Genomic DNA, 20,444 nt, shown 5'->3' on the forward strand with positions numbered 1-20,444 from the left:
TTTGAAAACATTATTCTGAGAAGGGGCTCTAGTCCACTGGATTCCAGAGGTACCCATGACACCAAATGTTAAGGACATTTATTGTCCTAACATTAAATATTAGGGTCAGCTGTTGAGGGTGAGCAAAACTTTTCACAGAAAGAAAAACAAAGCTGGGGAGGGTGCTGTTCTCAGTTTTTGAGACAGATCTAGTTAGATTAGGAGATGATTTAGCACTTCATGTTTGCCCTCACAGAGAGGCATTTATCTGGTTTTCTAGAAAACACAAGGAAGAGGGAGGAAAACCCTCTAGAGGCTGCAGCGTGGTGAGATCAAAGCGTGGGTTTGGGTTCAAATCTCAGAGCACCATTCACTCCTCGTGTGTTCCTGAGCCACCAACCCCACCCCCACCCTGACCCAGTGGAGACTTGATTTCCTCATCTATAAATGAGTGTCCTTTGGGCTGGGAGAGCAGCTGTGAGGGCGCAGTGAGATATTCCAATGCCCTGCTTGGATCCTCTCGCACCCACGGTCGATGGTCCTGGCTGTTAAGTGTTCCATCAGCCACATTTGTGTCTGCCAGCTTCCCCTTCCCTAGTCCTCCACTGAGTGTCTTCCCATTGTGAGCAGCGTCCCCTCACCCCATCATACAGACCTGTTTCTGGAGGCTGGTTTCTGTCTCTCCTTAGGTCCCTGTGTTTTTCCGTTTTTTTTTTTTTTTTTTTTTTTTTTTGGTTACCTGTTCCAGGGATGGCAATCTCTTCATTCTGTGAGAAATCTACCCCCATCCCCAACCCCAACCCGGAAAAAGTCCATTTCTGTTTTCAGGAGCAGGTGAATGAGACATTTCTCTTCTGCAGAGCATTCCCCCTCTTGCTTCTCTGCACTCCACTTGTCCAGTTAAAGTCCCGTCTTATCCAGAATGCTTCTGCATCTCCGTCCTCGCGGGCAGCGGCAGGAGGTAGGTTCTGATGCCAAGGAACCCTGAATGCAGAGGCCCGCCCTCTAGTGTGGGCATTCAGAAAAGCATGGCTCCTTTCTCTCTTCTGCTTTGCTAGAGCAGGGCGGCTGGGCGCGTGAGCAGCCTGGTATATTTCCTTTTCTATTCCTAGGCACCCTAAGTTGGGCCATGTGAAGAAAGAGCAGCAGTAAACAGTCTTCAGTAAACAGTCTTCCCTTAAAACCTCCTGATCTCCCTGGCTGTGCTGTGAGCTCCTGGGAGTAAGATGAATTAAATTTGGCTTGCAAAAGAACCAGGAATGTTTCTGCTTAACTCCTTAAGAGTCTCCAGAGAGGGTCCTACTGAAGCTGACTAGTCACCTCAAGGATTCTTGGAAAAGTTCCTTCCCCTCTGAAATTGATGCTTCCTGCATCCATGAAGGCTGGGGTAGAAAAATCCTGCACCAAGCTTTGGGGATCTTGGCATCTAATCCTGGCTGTCCTGGTGACCAGTTATGAGACCAGTTATAAACCCCTTTTCTCCATTCTAGGTTTCAGTTTCACCAACCATAAAATGAATTTGATGAATTTAATATTCTCACTAACACCCTAGGTAGAAGAACTGGACTCATTCTTTGTGGATACATTCCAAAGCGTATCAGATGTTTCAAGAAACAGGATTCATACTTAGAATTTTCTGGCCATCTCACAAATTCTTTAGCATTCTTTTTTGTAAGCATGGAACTTGTTTCACGCTTGAAGGCTTGCCATGGTGATGACCACCTTGCCATGTTTTAGTGTCTTTTTTTTTTTTAAGATTTTATTTATTTGAAAGAGAGAGAGGAAAAGAGAGAGAGAGAGCACAGCAGAGGGAGAGGCAGGGGGACAGGGAGAAGCAGGCTCCCCGCTGAGCAGGGTGCCCAATAGGGGATTCGATCCCAGGACCCTGAGATCATGACCTGAGCTGAAGGCAAATGCTTAACTGACTGAGCCACCCAGTTTTAGTGTCTTAAAAAAATTATTTTTAAAATGTGTAATCATTAGGCAAAATTTCCAGAAGATTTGTTGTAAATCTGCCCTTCTCTTCTACTTTGGTTAAGGAAATGGTTTGATTTTGTAAAATCACATCTTTATCCTTCTGTTTATGACAACATGCACATCTCTTTGTATATTGAAAGTACCTAGAGAACAGCAACAGAACACATAATCACCAGTGTCACCTTGTCGGGCTCACCTCTAGTTTTTGGAAAGAACATCAGCTGGGCAGGCTACTACTCAGTTCAGTGAGTCAGCCACTCATCTGAACCTGGTGTAGAATCTTAGGTTCATCTCCTGGTCAGTTTCTCCCATGCACAGACATTAAGCCTATTCAAAGAGTTAGCCTTAGCTTATGTAACAGGCATAAACAGGTCCTCAGATTTCAAGTCTTGGCATTCAGATGCTAAAAAGCATTAATGGTTTTACCAGAGCAGACTTATAGGAAGAAGACCTAAATCAGTGAAATCTCTTAGGATTTCATAGGACAGAGAAGAAAGGTTTAAAGGCAAAAGGGGTATGAGTTAGTACTGTTCTCACAATTGCTGTGATCATGGAATCAGCCTCTATTCAGTGCTCACTGAAAGCAGCACCACACCGTAATTGAGAAGGGGGTGGGAAAGAGGGGTGAAAATTACAGGCACACTATGGTCCGTGATTATATATGTACCTTTTTTTTATTTTGTTTGATCACAACACAACACTTTCATTCACTGTAAATTCACAAGCAGACACAACATCTAAAAATATTACAGATGGCTCAGCAAGTGAAAAGTTGATACGTTCTAGGCTGAAAAGCAAAAAGAAGTTTGGTTGTCACATAAAAATCTCCTATTTAACCATCAATTCTTGCTTAGAATTTCTAATGGAAAAGGTGAACAGAACAACAAATAATTATGTCCTGTTATTATTTTTTGGTTCAAAGCTAACTTTCCCAATTTTAGAATGTAACATGTAATTTTATAAGAAATAAGAATTACCTTCCAAGGTATGTTGGATTTGGGCTAATAGTTTAATCAGTTTTTATTCTCTGAGAGTATTCCCATTACACTGTAGAATAAGTCTGCTGGATGGTTAATAGGAAGAAATAAATGAGTTTCTGAATGGGTCTTCCAGGGAAATAAAGTAACTATTAAAAAAATAAACTTGGCTGCCAAAAATCAAGAGTTGACTATATTTGGGGAGGAAACGCCATACGAGTGTCAATTAAATAGCCTTAGAAATGTGTTATTCTAGAATTATTTTAGAGGAAAAGAACACATCTACTCTTTAGGTACACATACTCATGACAGTAAAAAAAGATTGAGATACAGTATCACATTGTCCAGATTCATGCTGGCTGGGAAAAGGCACAGGAACATGGCCAACACTTCCATGATTTTAAAGATAGTCTGATTCTGAAATTCCTAAAACCCTGAGCTCATCTTCTGACTGGAGACACTCTACCACTTCCTGTTACACTTTTACCACCAAATTTCACTGCCTTGTTGTACCAGCATGTGTTAAGAACGTAACACATATAACACGGCTAAAAGAGGTAAAGGACTAATTCACGCAATGATTAATAAAAAGTGGGAGATGGTAAAATTTCTAGATACATAAGCCAAGGTGACAAGTTTTTCCTTGTCAGGCATGTTACACATAGTTATTCGTCCATTCCTTTGATGACTCATGTGGCTGAAGAGTTTACCCACATATTATCTCATTGATTCTTCACAACCCTCTTATCAGGAGCTATCACAGGTATTATCTTTGTCCCCTTGAGAAGCTTTACCAAGGGTCACACAGGGGACAGAGCTGAGGCTGGATCAGATCTTCTGGTTCCATGAGTTCAAATTCCAAAATTTGAAACTCCGAACAATGAAGGTGCGTTAGAAAGTAGGATGAGCCCTCCATAAGTCTGTGGAGTCACTGAATCTCATCAGGCACCAACCACCCATTTGTACGTCCCCATCTTTCTTGGGTGCCCAGGGCCGTACCACCAACCTTCACCATCTGCCACTAGATCACAAAGCTTCATTTACAATGAGGAGTAGAAATATGGCAGGTAATCTGTCCCAAGGGTATATCCATTTTAAAAGAAAAATAAGTCTTAATCCAAAGGATTAATAACTGTGATGGACTTTGGGCACTCATGACAAACACATCTTGCTCTCAAATCGTGACAATGAGGGTGAATGCTGGTGGAAATGGAAAATGGTGGACAGCCATATACATGAGTTGTTGTGTCTACTTTCAGAGATTCTATGCTTCACAAGCATGGATACAAGAGAAGGAAAAGGAGGACTTAAGAAGAAGCCTAAAGGGTCCAAGCCAGTACAACTGAGAGGTAGAAGCAGTATCATCTTTTGACCCAGAAAATCTGAGCTCCTGACCTGAGCTGTGCAGGCTTTCAGAGGTCTGCCATTTGCACTTCTCCCCATGGGATGAGAAGTCCATGGAGCCAAGAGAACATATTTATCCTGAGCCTAAGCCTTCCCTGGGACAAGTCAAGATACCCAGAACCCCTTAATACCTTGACCAAATGGCTTCTAGGGTCTGTGTGGCTTCTCCTGATAATGAGTCTCTCTATGTAGGGGCACAGCCATAAGCCCAAGGGGTAGCCATGGATCAGTGCTGGGGAAGAGTGTTTGGACAGAACTTGCCCATGCATATTGTGGTGTCCATGTGCATGCATGTAAGGTTCCTTCCAGTGAAAGTCAGGAACAGAGATGAGAGTAAAGGGATGAGAATAAAGAAGTAGGAGCCTGTTTTGTATTCTTGCTCCAACTCCACAAACATTAGGAGTGAACTCAAGTCTAAGGACAATCCTAGAGATGAGCTACATCAGTACCTGATGAGTAGCTGAGATGGTTAGATAGACCATCCTACAAACACACGTACCACATGTACCACATGTACCACAGTCCTAGATGCCTACTTGGGTTCCCCTCCGGAGAGCCTCTCATTTCAGGCTCTCTATGCCCCAATATTTTTCTTGGCTTAATCCTTATTTCTTTTTGCCAATTAAATGTTGTCAACATACATAAGTTTCACCAGTGCCTACTCTGCACAGACGAGGCTTTCAGTGAGTGTTGGCCACTGGTGCTGGTATCTAGTCACATCAGGTTTAGAAATGCTGAGTTCCTTGAGCACAGTGTTCGCACCCTCGTCCATGCACTCAAACCAAGTGTTCTTGGTTGATGGTTTGTATCCCAGGACACCGGTCGGTGTCACAAAGGTCTTTGTTTAAACTTTGAACGGTCCATCAGGTTACTTCAGTCTGATGCAGTCCACCTCCTCGGTGGCCGGTACCCCTGTGGTTTTAAGATCAAGGTCTGCGCTGGACTTACTCCCATTGTAGGAAGACTTCCAATGGAGCAGCATGATCTTCTTGAAGTACTTGAGGGTGTTGTTCTTGACGGTCACGAAGCACAGAGTGTTGATCATGCTGTTGCTCATGGCGATGCACTCGACGACGTAGAAGGCGGTGAGGTAGTGCTTCTCCTTGACAAACACGGCGGGGAAGAAGTCGCGCACGATGGTGAAGCCGTAGAAGGGCGCCCAGCACAGCACGTAGGCGCTGAGGACGCCCATGAGCATGAGCACGGTCTTCCGGCGGCAGCGCAGGCGCTTTCGGATCTGCTCCGTCTGGAAGCCCGGCACCGCCTTGAACCACAGCTCGCGGGAGATCCTGGCATAGCACAGGGTCATGGTGACCACGGGGCCCACGAACTCAATGCCAAAGATGAAGAGGAAGTAGGACTTGTAGTAGATCTGCTGGTCCACCGGCCAGATCTGGCCACAGAAGATCTTCTCTTGGCTCTTGATGATGATGAGGACCGTTTCGGTGGTGAAGTAGGCAGAAGGGATGGCGATGAGGATGGACACCATCCACACCAAGGCAATCAAGCCAGTGGCTGTTTGATACTTCATCCTGGGTCTCAGCGGGTGGACGATGGCCAGATATCTAGACCAAGAACAGAAATAGGGTCAACCACTGCCAGCGGGAATTTCTGGGTGATGGTACTGTTTCGGCAACAACAGAAGGTGCACTTGTGCAGGATAAACAGCTGTGTGGGCTCTCAAGAGAAGCAGGCTGAAGTGCAAACCACAGTTCCGCCCCTTACTAGCTATTGCAAGCTCAGGCAGGTTTTGTTTCATCTCTCCGAATCTCAGTTTTCTTACCTACAAAATTAAGGTTGCTTGTTTGTGCCAAAGTATATGCAATTTTTTTGGCACAGTTTTAAATATGATATATCTGCAATAAAGGGTAACTGTTATTAAATGTAGTAGTAAAGCCTTCCGTTGGTTTCTGGTCTGGCACTATTCCCAGGTCCTTCCTGTTTCCAGGGCCATTCCATCCTAATTACCCCACTGTTTAGAGGTAAAAGGGCCTGATAATTACAAAGAGTTGTCGAGAGAACTCGCCCTTTCCAGTGGAAGCAGTGGACAATGTTTGGTCTTTATTCCACATTTTTAAAAATACTGCTCTGTTTGCAAAGGTGAAGGAAGAGCATGTGACCATGTTCCTTATTTTCCAGGTGTAAAAAACGGAACCTGGAGACAGATGAGTGACTCTCTCAAGGTCATATACCACAGGACCCTTGATAGAAAACATTTAGCCCTATCTCATGGCTGATGTGAAAAATCAATCAAGAATATACATTGAATTTTTTTTTTAAACCACAAAGCACCAGACAGTAAAAGATATTGCTTTTGCCCTTTTGCAAAAAACCACACTGCTGTTGCCATAGTGGTCCAGGAAGGGAGAGAGAGCACTTTCTGGGGGATGTGAGTCATTTGTGTGGTATGAAAGCCTCCTTCCCAGAGAGCTCTGGTTTCCTGGAAGACTTTCTGTGTCTGGCAGGGAGTAGAAGTTGAAGAACGAGAAAGATGGAGAGTGAAGTGGGAGGGAATGGCTAAACAACTTTGGAAATAAACACATTCTCACGTGTCCTGGCTTATTCCAGGTAGAGCCAAGAGCAAATGTGAGAGAAGCCTGAAGGAAAGCCAGACCGAGTCTATTTCCTTTGAAACAAATCTCTTTGAGGTCATTGTTCTTGGGATTTTGATTGGAAGAAGTTCATTCCTATGGGTTTTTTTTTTTCCTGATTATGTTCCTGCTGTTTGTGTCCCTCTTCCCCCAAACACAGGCAGCCAACCCCACTGAGTGTCATTTGGAGAGTTTGCTGGAGTGAGATTCCCGCTCTCTTCCAGAGATGACAGATGCAGTTGGATGGGTTGGGTCCACCCTCTGTACACCCAACTGGCTGTTCGACATGCTTGGCCATGGGCAACAGTCCCTGTCACTCTTGCCAGTCTTCCGAGCGCTGAAGGGTGGAATGGGAATATCTATAGGGTATTGGCAACGCTCCTGTCAATGCACACATACGGCCCTTCATAAAGCCTGCAGAGCTCCCACTCTGATGAGTGCATGAAACTCACTCAGACTCATAACAAAGTCTAAGAGTTTGGCACCTTTGCTCTCACTCACTCTCTCCCTCTTTATCTGCCCCATGTTCTGTTGATTATTCTGTTGAAGAATATTGCCATACTTGTTTACTATATGAATTTTCACTAGATAATTCTATTCCTTCCTCTCTCAATGGCAACATCCTAAGTCTTTATGGTATTTCAAGATCAGAGTGTTTTTTTTCAATGAATGAGCAGAAGAGGAGTCTGAAGACCAAGAATCTAATTCCAGCTTGGCCACAAACTTGTTATATGAATTTGAGGCATTTTTCTTAGCCCTTAGTGGGCTCAGTTTGCTCCTCTGTAACATGGTAATATCACCTGCCTCGCCAACCTCACAGAGATACTGCGAAGCTCCAGTTAGACACTGTGAGAGAGGGAAACTCTAGGATTCCATAAAAATCTGCCTTTTTGCTCCTTTTCCTGCTTCTATTCTTGCTAGGAACCACACCCCCATTTTACACATGCCTCACAACTCAAAAAGTATATATCCTCCTTGGAAGGGATAAGAAGTCAATGATTTTTTTAGAATAGGTATCTCCTAAGGAAGGACCGGTGAGAATGACCCGATGAAGCCATCAGATGCATATTGTAGAACCCCTGGGCCCTGGTCTTTGTTCTAACCAGTTCCTGGATGCCTGAGAGGACACATATACTAGACCACAGTTCCCACTAAAAAAACTCCAGACCTCAAACAAAAGAGAGATTCCCTCCTTTCCTTTCTGAGTCTCCCACTCTATCTGTCCCTGCACTCTCCCTAAACCTTCAATAAACGGCTCTCCCTTCGTGCTGGCTCATGTTTGCTTTCTGCCCTGCGTGCAGCCAGGAACCCTTTTGGCTGGTCCTGCGGGACCCCATCAGGGTCCTCAGACCATAAGCTTCAACTGCGCATAAACAACCATAAGCTTCAAATTTACAAGAAATGGTCGGCAACATAAAATGTATTTTTTTCTGAGCTATTCTGTATATGTAGCAATTTTTTTAACCTTTTATTGGCAAATAGTTTGTTTTCAGGTTCTCTGCTACCTTCTATTTTATTGGATCTATTTATCTTCATGTCAAAATTAATCTTCAGGGTAACCTGTGACTCCCCATCAGATGTTCATCCCATCCTGGCTCTCTGGGCATTCACCCCGACTCCATCCCCAGGGTTAGCATGGGCTGTGCAAGAGGCCCTCCAAATCTATTTACCAAAAGGAAAATCATTAAACTGTTTCACAGATTGCCAGCGGCTTTGGCTCTGCTGGGATCAGAATTCCAGAACTCTAGCACAGTAACACTTGCTTGTGTTTGTAAAGCAGCTTACAATTTACAGAGCATTCTTCTTCTTCTTCTTCTTTTAAGATTTTATTTATTTATGTATTTATTTATTTATTTATTTAAAATTTGACAGAGGAAGAGATCACAAGTAGGCAGAGAAAGGGGGAAGTAGGCTCCCTGCTGAGTAGAGAGCCCGATGAAGGACTCGATCCCAGGACCCTGAGACCATGACCTGATCCGAAGGCAGAGGCTTAACCCACTGAGTCACCCAGGCGCCCCATTACAGAGCATTCTTAAGTCCACTTTCTTATTACGTATCCCCAAGTCTATTGAATAGGTAAGAGAACCAAGATGACCATTTCACCGATGAGCAAACTGAGATTCGGTGAAGTTAAATACCTGCCAAAGACCACACAGCTAGATGGCGACAGAACCATGATGCAGACCCATTCATATCTTGCTCCAAGTCCATCTGGGTCTCCAATAAGCCACTTGTCCCCTCCCTTTCCCACTGGAGCAAGCCATACTCCTTCTTCCTACCCTCCTAGCATCCTAGCAGAATCTTAGCACCTTTTTTTTCTCTTTTCTCTCCAACACAGTTGGTTTTTAGCTATTGATGTGCCAAGGAGTTGGGCAACCGGCAGCTACTTTTCTCTTCTTATGAATATCCCATTGGCTTGACCTATGTGTCTACCAATATAATGGCTCAGGTCCAGATTCGCTGAGAACCAACCTTTCACAGAGAACAAAGAATGAAGGCTGCTGGACAAAGAAACATCCAGGCAGGGATTGTTGATGATGTAGGCTGAGTGATTAAGCAAAGAGTATTTGGGCTCCCTCTATCCCCACCCAGGACCCCGTCCCCCAGATCAAACCATGGAAATGGTGGTCGCAGCAGCTTCTAGGCCATTCCGGAGATCATCAGGGAATTCAGAACCTGCTCTTTGGGCCAGTCAGCCCCATCAGTGAGCTCACTGGGGAGCATCTGTGCATCCTGAGACCTAGGATAGGTACTCAAGCCTTAGCTGGCCCCATGCAGGCAGAAGAGAAGGGAGGTCAGTGGGCAGGCTGGCTGGCCATTTCCCCCGGGATTCTGGGTAAAGAAGAGAGAATTCCCCAGTGTCCCACATGCTCTGGGATCTATGGATTACACATCAAGGCCAGTGCAGGTGTCTTCACACCCAATAGGGAACCCAGAACTTGGAGGACAGATTCCTCTGATGATCTTTTTCAACTTCCTGCTCCATCAGGTCTGACTACCTATACCTCGGTCTTCTGGAATATGAACCTATCCTTTCTGATCTCAACTTTGCTTCTGTTCCTTGCCCCCCAGGATCCCACAGACCTCCCCAAGGGACCTCATACCTCAAGCATCCCCACCTCGTCTTTTTTTTTTTTTTAAGATTTTATTTATTTATTTATTTATTTGACAGAGAGAGATTACAGGTAGGTAGAGAGGTTGGCAGAGAGATAGAGAGAGAGAGAGAGAGAGAGAGAAGGAAGCAGGCTCCCCGCCGAGCAGAGAGCCCGATGTGGGACTCGATCCCAGGACCCTGAGATCATGACCTGAGCCGAAGGCAGCGGCTTAACCCACTGAGCCACCCAGGTGCCCCCCCACCTCGTCTTTTGCAAAAAATGCACTACCCTCGTGGAAAACCTCTCCTGTCCTTTACTGACTCATTTGTTGAAGGCCATTTAAAAGTCCTCCTCCTCCTCCCCCCGTTTGACTACTCTAATACACAATGATGTCACCCTTCCGTAAACTGCATTTAGAATTTATCCTTTACTTTTACTAAGTGTTAGTTCACCTGGCCCCACCCCTCCCCCTGACAGTAAGCTCCTCCAGAACTCAGTCTTACTTCTTTTGTAACTTTTTGCTGACAGTGAATTCTGAGCACCTAGGACTTTGGTAAAACTTCCCTCTCAGCAACTGAATGAATAGAGATGTAAAAAGCCATCGTGCCAGTTCTCAAAAAGATTGCAACCTCTTTTAGAAAGCAGGACATCCATGTGTTGTCCTAGCCTGAGACTTAGAAGCCCTCTGGGACTCAAGAATCATAATAAAAGGCGAAGGGATTTGAGCTATATTTTGTAGACAATGGAGTTCGTAAAGGTCTTTTGAGTAAGAGAGGGGAGATGTGTAGGAGAGGGAAGATTAATTTAGCTGCAGCGTGGCTTTCTTCCCTCAGGCCACAGGAGCCTTTTCTCTGTTCTTAGAACCCTTCATGTTTGTTCCTGTCTTGGGACCTTTGCACTGATAATGTCCTTTGTGTGGAATGAGTTTTCCCAATCTTCGCAAGACTGGTTTTATTTATTTTATTATTTTTTTTTTTTCAAGGTTCCCTTCAAATGCCTTCTCCTCAGGGACATTTTCCTGACGAGGTACCTGGAGCAGCAACCACCCTCCGTCACTTTCAATGTCTGTCTTTTTTGTTCAGAACATTTCTGAAATTACCTCTGTTTATTTGCCTGATTGTTATCTCTGGGTAAAAGCTCCACTAAATCGAGGAGCTGTTTTTTTTCTCCTGCACTGTTGTATCCCCAGTGCTTGGACAGGTCTCTGTCACATCGTAGCTTCTCTACAACAATGCGTTGTTTGAATAAATGAGCATTTAGCAAGGGCTGTGAGGAGAGGAGCAGTGGCAGCCCGGCTGAGCCAAGAGACACTGAGCGAAGGAGCCCTAGCCGAAGTGAACAGGGTGTAGGTGGGGAGGTGGGGAAGGGTGAACACTGACCCGTCCTGTAAAGCAAAGGCTTGCTGGAGAAAGGAGGCAAGCGGCTGTGACAAGGGAGCCTTGCTACTGTAGATGTCTGGGAGAGCCATGACACCAACCACAGAAGCAGGAGCTAGAACGTAAGCAGTTCTTTCTGTTCCACTACAGCTTCACAGCTGCATTTCTTAGAAACCTTGCATTATCTTCTTTTGAAAACAATCATTTCAATGAAAATGAATCACTTCAATAGAAAATGTTCATTAGTTTACTTGGTTTTGTTTCATTGTTGTTCCTGGAAGGGTTAATTTAAGGAATTTAAGGATTTATAAATGTATAATTTATAAGGATTTATAATTATAATTTATAATTATAAGGATTTATAATATTTATAAGGATTTATACTTTAAGGAATTATAAGAGCCACTGTTAATTGGCTGCTTTCTCCAGTTTAAGCCTTGTTCCAAACAATTACATATATTACTTGCTTTCATTTTCAAGGCAACCAATCCTTAGGTCTTACTATTACTCCCATTGTACCCATAAGAAAACCAAGGCAGAGAGATCTTTAAGAACTCTCATGGGGCCGGCTGCTAATACCACAGCAGTGGGGGTTTGACTCCTTCACTAACACGACTCCTCCAATTTCATTAAACAAAAATAAAGGCATTTTTATAACTGGAATGTATTTGTTATATAGAGATACATGTGATTTGCCCCAAATTAACCAAATAGAACCTCATCAAATCCTGAACAACACACATGGCCACACAAAAACCCCTGATCAAATCCTGAACAACACACATGGCCACACAAAAATCAATGAGGTCCTGTCCCACGAAACTGAAACTGGAGGGTAAAAACACATACAAATACCTCGAAGCAAAGATCACAAACATCAGTAAAGGAACTTCACACCTTGGAGCAGCCAAGTTCATTGGCCAAGACCCCTGGATGGCCTGTGTAGGCAACAGCGCTTTCCTCCAGTGTTTGGCTTCAAGTCTCTAATCACAACCCCACTGTAAACGCTAGCAGTCCCACGAAGCAAAGCATGTTCTCTTCTTATTGTATCTAAATTATATTACAGAAACTCGCACTGCAAGAGAAATGCCTGCAGGATTTCAGACTGGTATAAAAGTAGGGTACGAATGTGAAAAAAAGCAGTAGATGGAGGTGGACTGGGTGACGCAGATATCATGTCCTCTGTGTTCAGGATAACCCGATGCCCCTTAACTTATCCTGGCCTCTGTCACCCTTGAAGCCACTCCTTCCTGCAGTGTGACCCCCTTCAGACAAGTGGGTCCCTACAACCTCAAAAGGATCTTGTCCAGGGATCAGGAGCCTGCCCCAAAGCAGGCATGAACCTACCCACTTCTAGTGGCTGAGAGCACGCTGTCTGCAAAGATGTCCTCCTGGAGTGAAACTGCAGGAAAGGACCCTCTATGCTTTCAGCCTCTGTTTTCAGAAAGGCCAGAGACAGGTTCCTGGAGTCCCTCCTTGACAGCCCTGAAAGGGGCTAAGGGGCAGATACTCCACTTGACTGTCCCCTTCCTGATTCACCCAGGGTCTGCTCCTGGATGGCTGAAATGCCAAGAAGCTCCAGGATTCCTGTGGAGGACTGTGGCCAACATAGCTCTCTTCAGGGATGATGACTCTGAGCATCTTCTTTCCACAGGTGACAGAGCCGGGGCTGCTTAAGAGGTGAACTCCCTGCCATTCTTCCAGGACAAGGGAGACAAAACCCCAACCCTTAATGCTTTTAAAGCCAGGCTTCTTCTTGAGAACAAGGTTTGAGCCCCTGTTCTGGTAGTGGCCTGTTTCCAGGTTATCCAATGTTTGGGTGTTCTGCCTTTGGGTTCAGAAAACAGGTTCCATCTGCTGTACTCTTCCCCGGAACACTGCCCTGGGATGTCCTGATGGCGAGGGGCAGGCTAAACTCCCCCAGAGCCCTGAGGCCACGAAACTGGGAGGGTGTCTGGGCTCCAGGCTCTCTGGGTTCAGGGAGAGAGACAGACTGTTCAGATCCGAGTACACGGAGGCCCTGACCCTCTGGACTGTACTAAGGTGCTTTGTAAATGAGAGTAAACTTTGGGGAGAGGGGCTTGCAAAGATTGTCCTGTGGGAACAAAAACCACCCTGGTTCTTGAGCACAAGTGATTGTCCTAAATGAGAAGACCAAACACAACAGAGGAAAGATTTGCATAGACGGCTCTTACTGCTTTGATTTCCCATCACTGTAAGCAGGTCTTCTATACCGTTGCATGCAAATGTATGGAAAGGAGCAAACTGATTAATGCAACCAAAAAAAGAAGTATAAGTATGTTATGTAAAAGTATGCTACCTTTTTTGCTTTCTTTTCTTTCTTTCTTTCTTTTTTTTTTTTTTCTATGTTGTTTAAAACAAATCATCAATCTTATTTTAAAATCAACTGGTGCTGGGTTGGGGGATTGAGAAAATCTCCCTCAGCTCTCCAAGTTGACTCAAGAGGTACCTGCCTGCAACTTGAATTTGTCCCTCTACACTTCCTCTTACTTGTGGACCTCTAGACCTTGAGCAGATACGTCTAAGAGCATGTCCACAGCAGAGGGATCAAAAGCCTTCCCACCGCTCAACTCTAGGGAGCTCTCCTATCTCTGTCTGCCCACAGCTGGAAAACTAGGACACTCCTTACTATTCAGTCAATGGGCCCACATTCGAAATCCACCCCCACCCCCATGCATCCACACGGACGGGAAATAAAGATCTCTCTCATCAATCCACAGCTCCTGTAAAGGAAGGGACAATTCCAATGTCCCTTTCCTATTGTCTCTATGCCCCCTTACTCACCTGTCGATGGCGATGGCCAGCAGGGCATTGGTGGAGACATAGAGAGAGACAGTACGCAGGTAGTTGACAGAGGCGCACATGACATGGCCATGCTCCCAGGACAGCTGGCGCACCACATAGTAATCCATCTCAAAGGGGCAGCAGACGATGGCCACCAGGAAATCAGAGATGGCCAGGTTGGCAATGAGCAGGTTGGTAAGGTTGCGCAGTTTCTTGTAGCGGGCCAGAGCAGCAATGAAGACGAAGTTGCCCATGCCACAGACAAGCATTATGCCCACGAGGGCCATACCAATGACAATCTTGGCAGCAAAGAAAGTACGGGAATTGGTCACATCCTCATCTTCATCCAAAGGCATATCATAGTCACCATAGCTGAAGTTGAATGGGAACGGAGCAGCTTGGGCCCCGTGGGAGGCAAGCACAGAAAGGAAGTCGGTGGAGGTGTTGGTGGCATTCTCATCCATGACCCCTGTGGTGATCTCCATCTGGCCAGGTGGTACTCTAAACAACACTGCTTAGAATTCCTCTGAGGTGATGTGTGGGCAGCTGATGTCTTCTCCCCTCTCTGCTTACACTCACTTCTCCTTTAATGAGTCAGAGTATATCTGCCAGCATCCTTGGGGTACAGTATCCGAGCTCCATTCTAAGCCTTTGAGAGACATACAAATAGTTGGCTACACATGTGAGTGGAACTGGCCAAATTTAAAACCATCCTGTAACCCCAGCAGACCCATTAGCCACCTGCTCAGAAGGAACATTGAGTGATGGAGTGGAAATAAAGGAACCAGGGAGAGAAAACAAATGAATGAAAACCACGTACCCACTCATACAGGGAAGACTGCATTGCTGTAGAGAAAACCAGATATTGGTTCAGTTTACTTCGTTTCCACTGATGATCTGAAACACTGCAATTTTGCTCAAGGATCAAAGCTAAGTGTGAGGAAGCTAAAGAGAATGAAAGTGACCTTCTCCAAACTCTACTCCCCCTCCTAACAGCTTGAACTTAGTCTATGTGAAATTGTACAATTCTGTGGCTTCAAAGGAATTATTCTGACTATCATCCATCAGCTGCATATGAGACAACCCTGTCTGCTCCCCTGAGCTGGTCTCCTTCCTCTGGCAGAACACAGCTCTAAGATCCCAGAACCTATCTAGCAGCCCCCTTACCCTCTTCTCCCTGGGTTTCCTGTCCCCACATGCAAGTCCGCTGTGACTCTAGTAGTCAGGCACAGCATTTGCCAAGGCAGGTCCCCAGGCAGAGGCTGCGGGGTTGAAATCACAGCCTAAATCCCTGAGTGACTTAGAAAGTGGGCTCTGGAGCAAAATCCTTCCTTGACTGGTTGTGTGTCCTGCGGTAAATAGCTTTAACACTCAAGAGTTTCAACATCCTCCAGGCAGCAGATCAATAACATCTGTAAAGCACGGAGCTCCCTAGAGAGGAAGGGTGTTACACCCTAGGACTGCAAAGAATTACTATTGAGTACTCAGGCCTCCTCAGTCAGCCACAAGGAAGGGGAGGGGAATCCTGACCCAGATGACTGCACCACTTAGCACATATTGGGGGGCGGGTGGGAGGAGGGTTAGTTGCCCTGCTGGGGACCCAAAACCAAGAGGAACCCCTGCCTTCTCTTTGCAGTCCCATTCCTGCCCAAAGCCTGAAACATCAAACCAGGTTGCTGGGATGTAAGGGAGCTGAGGTCCAGAGACAAACGCAAATGTCGGGAACACTGGAGAGGGCAGGCAAGCATGGAAAGCCTGAGGTTCCTGGGTGTGGGAGACACCTAGCTGTTCCTGTATTCTGGAAAAGCTTGCTGTCCATACTCCTTAGTGGTGAGATCTCCAGAGCCTGTCTTTGGGGGACCTCTCTGCTCCCCAATGAGACCCAGCCACCACCGGCCTCTCTCCTCCAACTCCTCACCCCCATTTTTCTCACATTTCTGAGAAATGTGCCATCAGAACTGAGCCATCAGTTCTGTCCCTCTCAGTCCCTGCCCTTTGCCCCGGCAGGTGTGAGCACAACCGAGAGCTGACAGGTCAGAGGGGGCTAAGTCCCGGGGGGCACACAGGTACAGCTGCAATTCTGGTGGGACAGTCTTCATCCCCGGCAGTCCCCATGTCTCTCCGAGGCACGCCCACCTCCCAGGGGTACTCTCCAAGCATGCTACCTGGACGGCTCCAAGTCAGGTTTTAAAAACAAAAAGTAATAAAAACTTCTTGGGGCGTGGGGGCTGGAGGGAGTGGTGTTGGGAGATTTAGAACTCCGGGAGAAATTGTCCTGCGATCTCTTCTCCTGTGCTCTTAGCTCAAAGAGCAACCCCATTCCGTTCCCACCCGGGGTGCGCCGGGGCCCTGTCCTTCAGCGCTCGACCCTGGCCAGCCCCTGCAAATCACTGGAAGCCTCTCTGCAGCCCCGGCTGAGAAGCCCTCTGGGGCTTCCAGCTTTTTCCACCAAGTCGCGGAGACTACTCCAAGGGCAGAGGAACGGGGAGGCCGGCTCCCGCGAGGAAATGAGCGCGAAAGCAAGTCTGTTGAAAAGCCTCCTCTGCGCTCAGAAGCCCCTGCACCCGGCGGCCTCCAGTGCCGCGAGGGGTCCTCGGAGCATCTCTCCGCGAGTGCGCGCTCGGTACCTGCGGCATTCCGGCGGGCGGACGAGGTCGCGGCTCTCTCCCCGGGCCCGGGGACACGAACCGCTGCTCCCAGAGGCCCGCAGGGACCCGACCGGTCCCCTCTCTTCCTCCTCTTTTCTGGGCTCACTCCCGACTCCGGCTGGAGTTGCGCTCCCGCCGCCGCCGCAGATCCTCGGAACGCGGGCCCCGAGGCAGGGCCACCCCTAGCCCGGGCCCTCCCCGCACTGGCGGTCCCCGCCCCCGGTGGCCGCGGGGCGCCCTGGGCACCGCCAGCTGATTAGGAGAGGCGTGCTCGGGCAGAGTACGCAGGGCTCCCGGACGTAATGGGGTCCCTGCTCCGGGGAGGTAGCAGCGGGAGGCAGGGCGGGGCTGGGCACGTTAGGGTCTCTAGGCAGGCGCGCGGCTGCGGACCCCGGAGTCCGGCCCGGGCCAGAGTGGCGGGGACGCAGAGAAGGCAGCTGGAGGCTAGGACACGCCGGAGGGAGCCGGGCCCCAAGCGGCGCGCGCTCCCCGCGCTCAGGGTCCGGAACGATGCCGCGGGCAGAATCCCGGGCGCTGGCGCTCAAAGCAGGGCTCAGCGCGGAACCCAGCAAGGAGTACCACCCGCCCGCTGTGCCCGCCCCGGGGCACAGGACTTGTGGACCAGCTCACCTGGTCAGCTCCGGCCGCTAGAGAGGGCGGACACGGCCCGTTTAACTGGTGGGATTTCAAAGAACCCGGAGGGGCCTCCCCTCTCGCCCACAGCACCGCCCTCGCAGGAGACGCCGGGACCGACCTAAGCCTCGCTTCCTCGGGCAAGCCCAACTGCACACCCGGGTCAGCTTCATCTCAGCAGCTTGCACCTCTGTGTAAAAGAGTCTCAGAGAACTGCTTCCCTGAAAGCAATGAAGTGAGGGCATGGGGACCGTGTGGATGCTGGAAAGAGGGAGGAGCCCCCCGCCCACCCACATCTGATCAGAAGGCTAGGATGACCAGGGCCAACTTAAAAGAGCACGGATCTCCTTGAAAAGTCTAGATTTCTCAAGCAGTTAAATGTAGAATTACCCTATGATCCAGAAATTTCACTTAAAAAAAGAAAGAAACTCGTAAACTTGTACACCAGTGCTTGTAGCAGTATTATTCACAATAGCCAAAAGATGGAAACAAATGTCTATCAAGTGATGAACCTTTTTTTCTTAATGTGGTATATACATACCTGAGAATATTTTTCATCTTTAAAAAAAAATAATGAAGTATAAGTGTTAGTGAGGATGTGGAGACATTGGAACCCTGGTGTGCTGATGGTGGGGATGTAGAAGGAGACAGCCACTGCGGAAGACAGTATGACAGTTCTTCAAAAGTTAACAAATAGAATCATCGTAGGATGAACAATCTCACTTCTGGATATACACCCAGGATTGTTGAAAGCAGGGTCTCAAATAACTATTCGTACAACTATGTTCATGGCAGCATTATTCACAATAGACAAAAGCTGGAAACCACCCAAGGATGCATCAGTAGATGGAAGGTTAAACAAAATGCATTCAATCAATGGGATATAAGTCAGCCTCCAAAAGGGAGGAAATTATGGCATATGACACAATATGGATGAAACTTGAGGACATCATGCTAAGTGAAATAAGCTGTTCACAAAAAGACAAATCCTGTATAATTCTACTTACATGAAGTACCAAGAGTAGTCCAAAGCAAAGAGACAGAAAGGGTGGTTGCCGGTGGATAGAGGATTAAGGGAAGGCGGAGTGACTGTTTAATGGGTACTGAGTTTCAGTTTTGCAAGACGAAAAGAATCCACGTGGTGATGGTTGCATAATAATGTGAATGAGCTTAATTCACTGAATTTTACACTGCAAAATAGTGAAGATAGTAAATATTATGTGTATTTCACCATAGTAAAAAAGGGAGGGAACAGGAGAGGATTGAAGAATTGATTCATGCTACAATGTGGGTGAATCTTGAAAACATCATGTTAAGTGAAATAACACACACACAAAAAAACAAATATTATATGATTCCACATATATGAAGTAAATAGGCAAATTCATAGAGTCAGGAAGAAGAATGGTATGTAGCAGGGGAGAAGGAATGGGAAGTTATTGTTTAGTGGATACAGAGTTTCTGTTTGAGGTGAAGAAAAAGTTCTGAAGATGGATACACTTAAAATAGTTAAAATGATCTATAGAATAGCTCAGTCCTCATTAGCAAGGGATCCAAGGTCAATCCTAATTTGACCTCCAGCTGTCCATAATGGAAAGGGAGCTGCTTGGGTTCTGGATCTCTACCTTTCTTGCCACTATCAAACCTCAGGCAAGTCCCATAAATTTCTGGAGCTCCCTTTCCTCATTTACTAAATGAGTTGAGCTTACACTGGAAGTCACTGCCAGGTTCCAATACTTCATGCAGTATCTTCCCCAGGGCCCCTATCCCTTGCTGAACACCTTCCCCTGTCATTCGCACAAAACTCCTGCCATTTGCAAAGATGTCACAATCTCTGAGTCTCATGTCCCCTGGGACATGGAACATGATAGCAGTTTAGAGAATGGTATATGGAATCATCTGCCTCCTTTCCACCTAGCTCTGTACACAGGAGCTGTGTGACCCTGGGCAGAATGGTAACCAAAGCTGAGCTTTCCCATTTGTAAGTTACAGGTGGCAACGTTATTGCATAAGGATGTTGTGAGGATTAAATAAGGTAAAACCCGTTAAGAGCTTGACACAATGCCTGATGCTTAGCAGGCACCTGATAAACGCCAACTGTTACTATCATTCTATGATTCTTTCCCTATCGTGCTCCATGAGATCTTAATCAACCAATTTGCTTTCCACTTTGCACTGTTACCTGAAGAAGGGCTGTGTCTAGTTCATTTTTTTAATCCTTTCTTGCAATATTTCTCAGGCTTGCCTGATGAGAGAATTGTCCAGAGTGCTAGTTAAACAGACTGATTTTCTGGTCCCACCCCAAACCCAGAGAAGGGGCCTAGAAATCTGTATGTTATACCAGCATGCCTGGTGATTCCTATTATCAGATAAATCTGGGAATCCAGGGATCTAGATCAGAGTCGGGCACAAGATAGACAAATCTTGATTTATCATTTCACACAGCATATGTGGGCATTCCATATAGCAAATGTCTTCTTGACTCTATTCATCTCTACTCAAAAATCAAAAACAAAGCACAGAGTTATCTATCGCTACTAAACAAATTACCTTGAAACTCAGCACCAGAAAATGACAAACATGTATTATCTCACAAAGTTTCTCAAGGTTGGGAATCTGGGAATGGCTCAGCTAGGTGGAACTAGGGTCAGGGTCTGTCATGAGATTGGAGTCAAGGTGTCGGTCAGGGCTGCAGTCTCATCTGAAGCCTCCACCGGAGGGAGGATTCACTTCCGAGCTCACTCATGAGGCTGTTGTCAGGTCTCAGTTTTTCCCAGGCTGTTGCTGGAGACTTTGGTTCTTCATCATGTGAGCCTAGCATAGGCTGCCCAAGTGACTTTAGTTGGTAGTTGGTAGTCAACCTCTCTCCCCACCCAACACCTCTGTTAAATGTTATTCACCACAAACAACAAGGACACTAACCCTGGTGCAATGTGAGAAGGAACCACGCAAGCGTGTG

The 20,444-nt window shown here is 46.6% G+C and overlaps 1 protein-coding gene across 2 annotated transcripts; it reads right to left on the reverse strand.

The window, feature by feature from the left end:
* Positions 1-2,639: 2,639 nt before the first annotated feature.
* Positions 2,640-17,640, reverse strand: PROKR1 (prokineticin receptor 1). 2 transcript variants are annotated; one of them, XM_059407781.1, is made up of 3 exons: positions 17,483-17,640; positions 14,205-14,853; positions 2,640-5,902 (listed from the first exon to the last, which is right to left on the reverse strand). In XM_059407781.1, exons 2-3 carry the CDS (start codon positions 14,687-14,689, stop codon positions 5,206-5,208), a joined length of 1,182 nt encoding a protein of 393 aa, XP_059263764.1. In that variant the 5' UTR covers positions 14,690-14,853; positions 17,483-17,640; the 3' UTR covers positions 2,640-5,205. The 2 variants fall into 2 exon arrangements, with proteins under 2 accessions (XP_059263764.1, XP_059263763.1); XM_059407780.1 differs by lacking the exon at positions 17,483-17,640 and adding an exon at positions 16,832-17,456.
* Between the last annotated feature and the right edge of the window lie 2,804 nt (positions 17,641-20,444).

The sequence above is a fragment of the Mustela nigripes genome, chromosome 7, assembly GCF_022355385.1.
Source record: "Mustela nigripes isolate SB6536 chromosome 7, MUSNIG.SB6536, whole genome shotgun sequence".
In the NCBI taxonomy this organism is placed as follows: Eukaryota; Metazoa; Chordata; class Mammalia; order Carnivora; family Mustelidae; genus Mustela; species Mustela nigripes.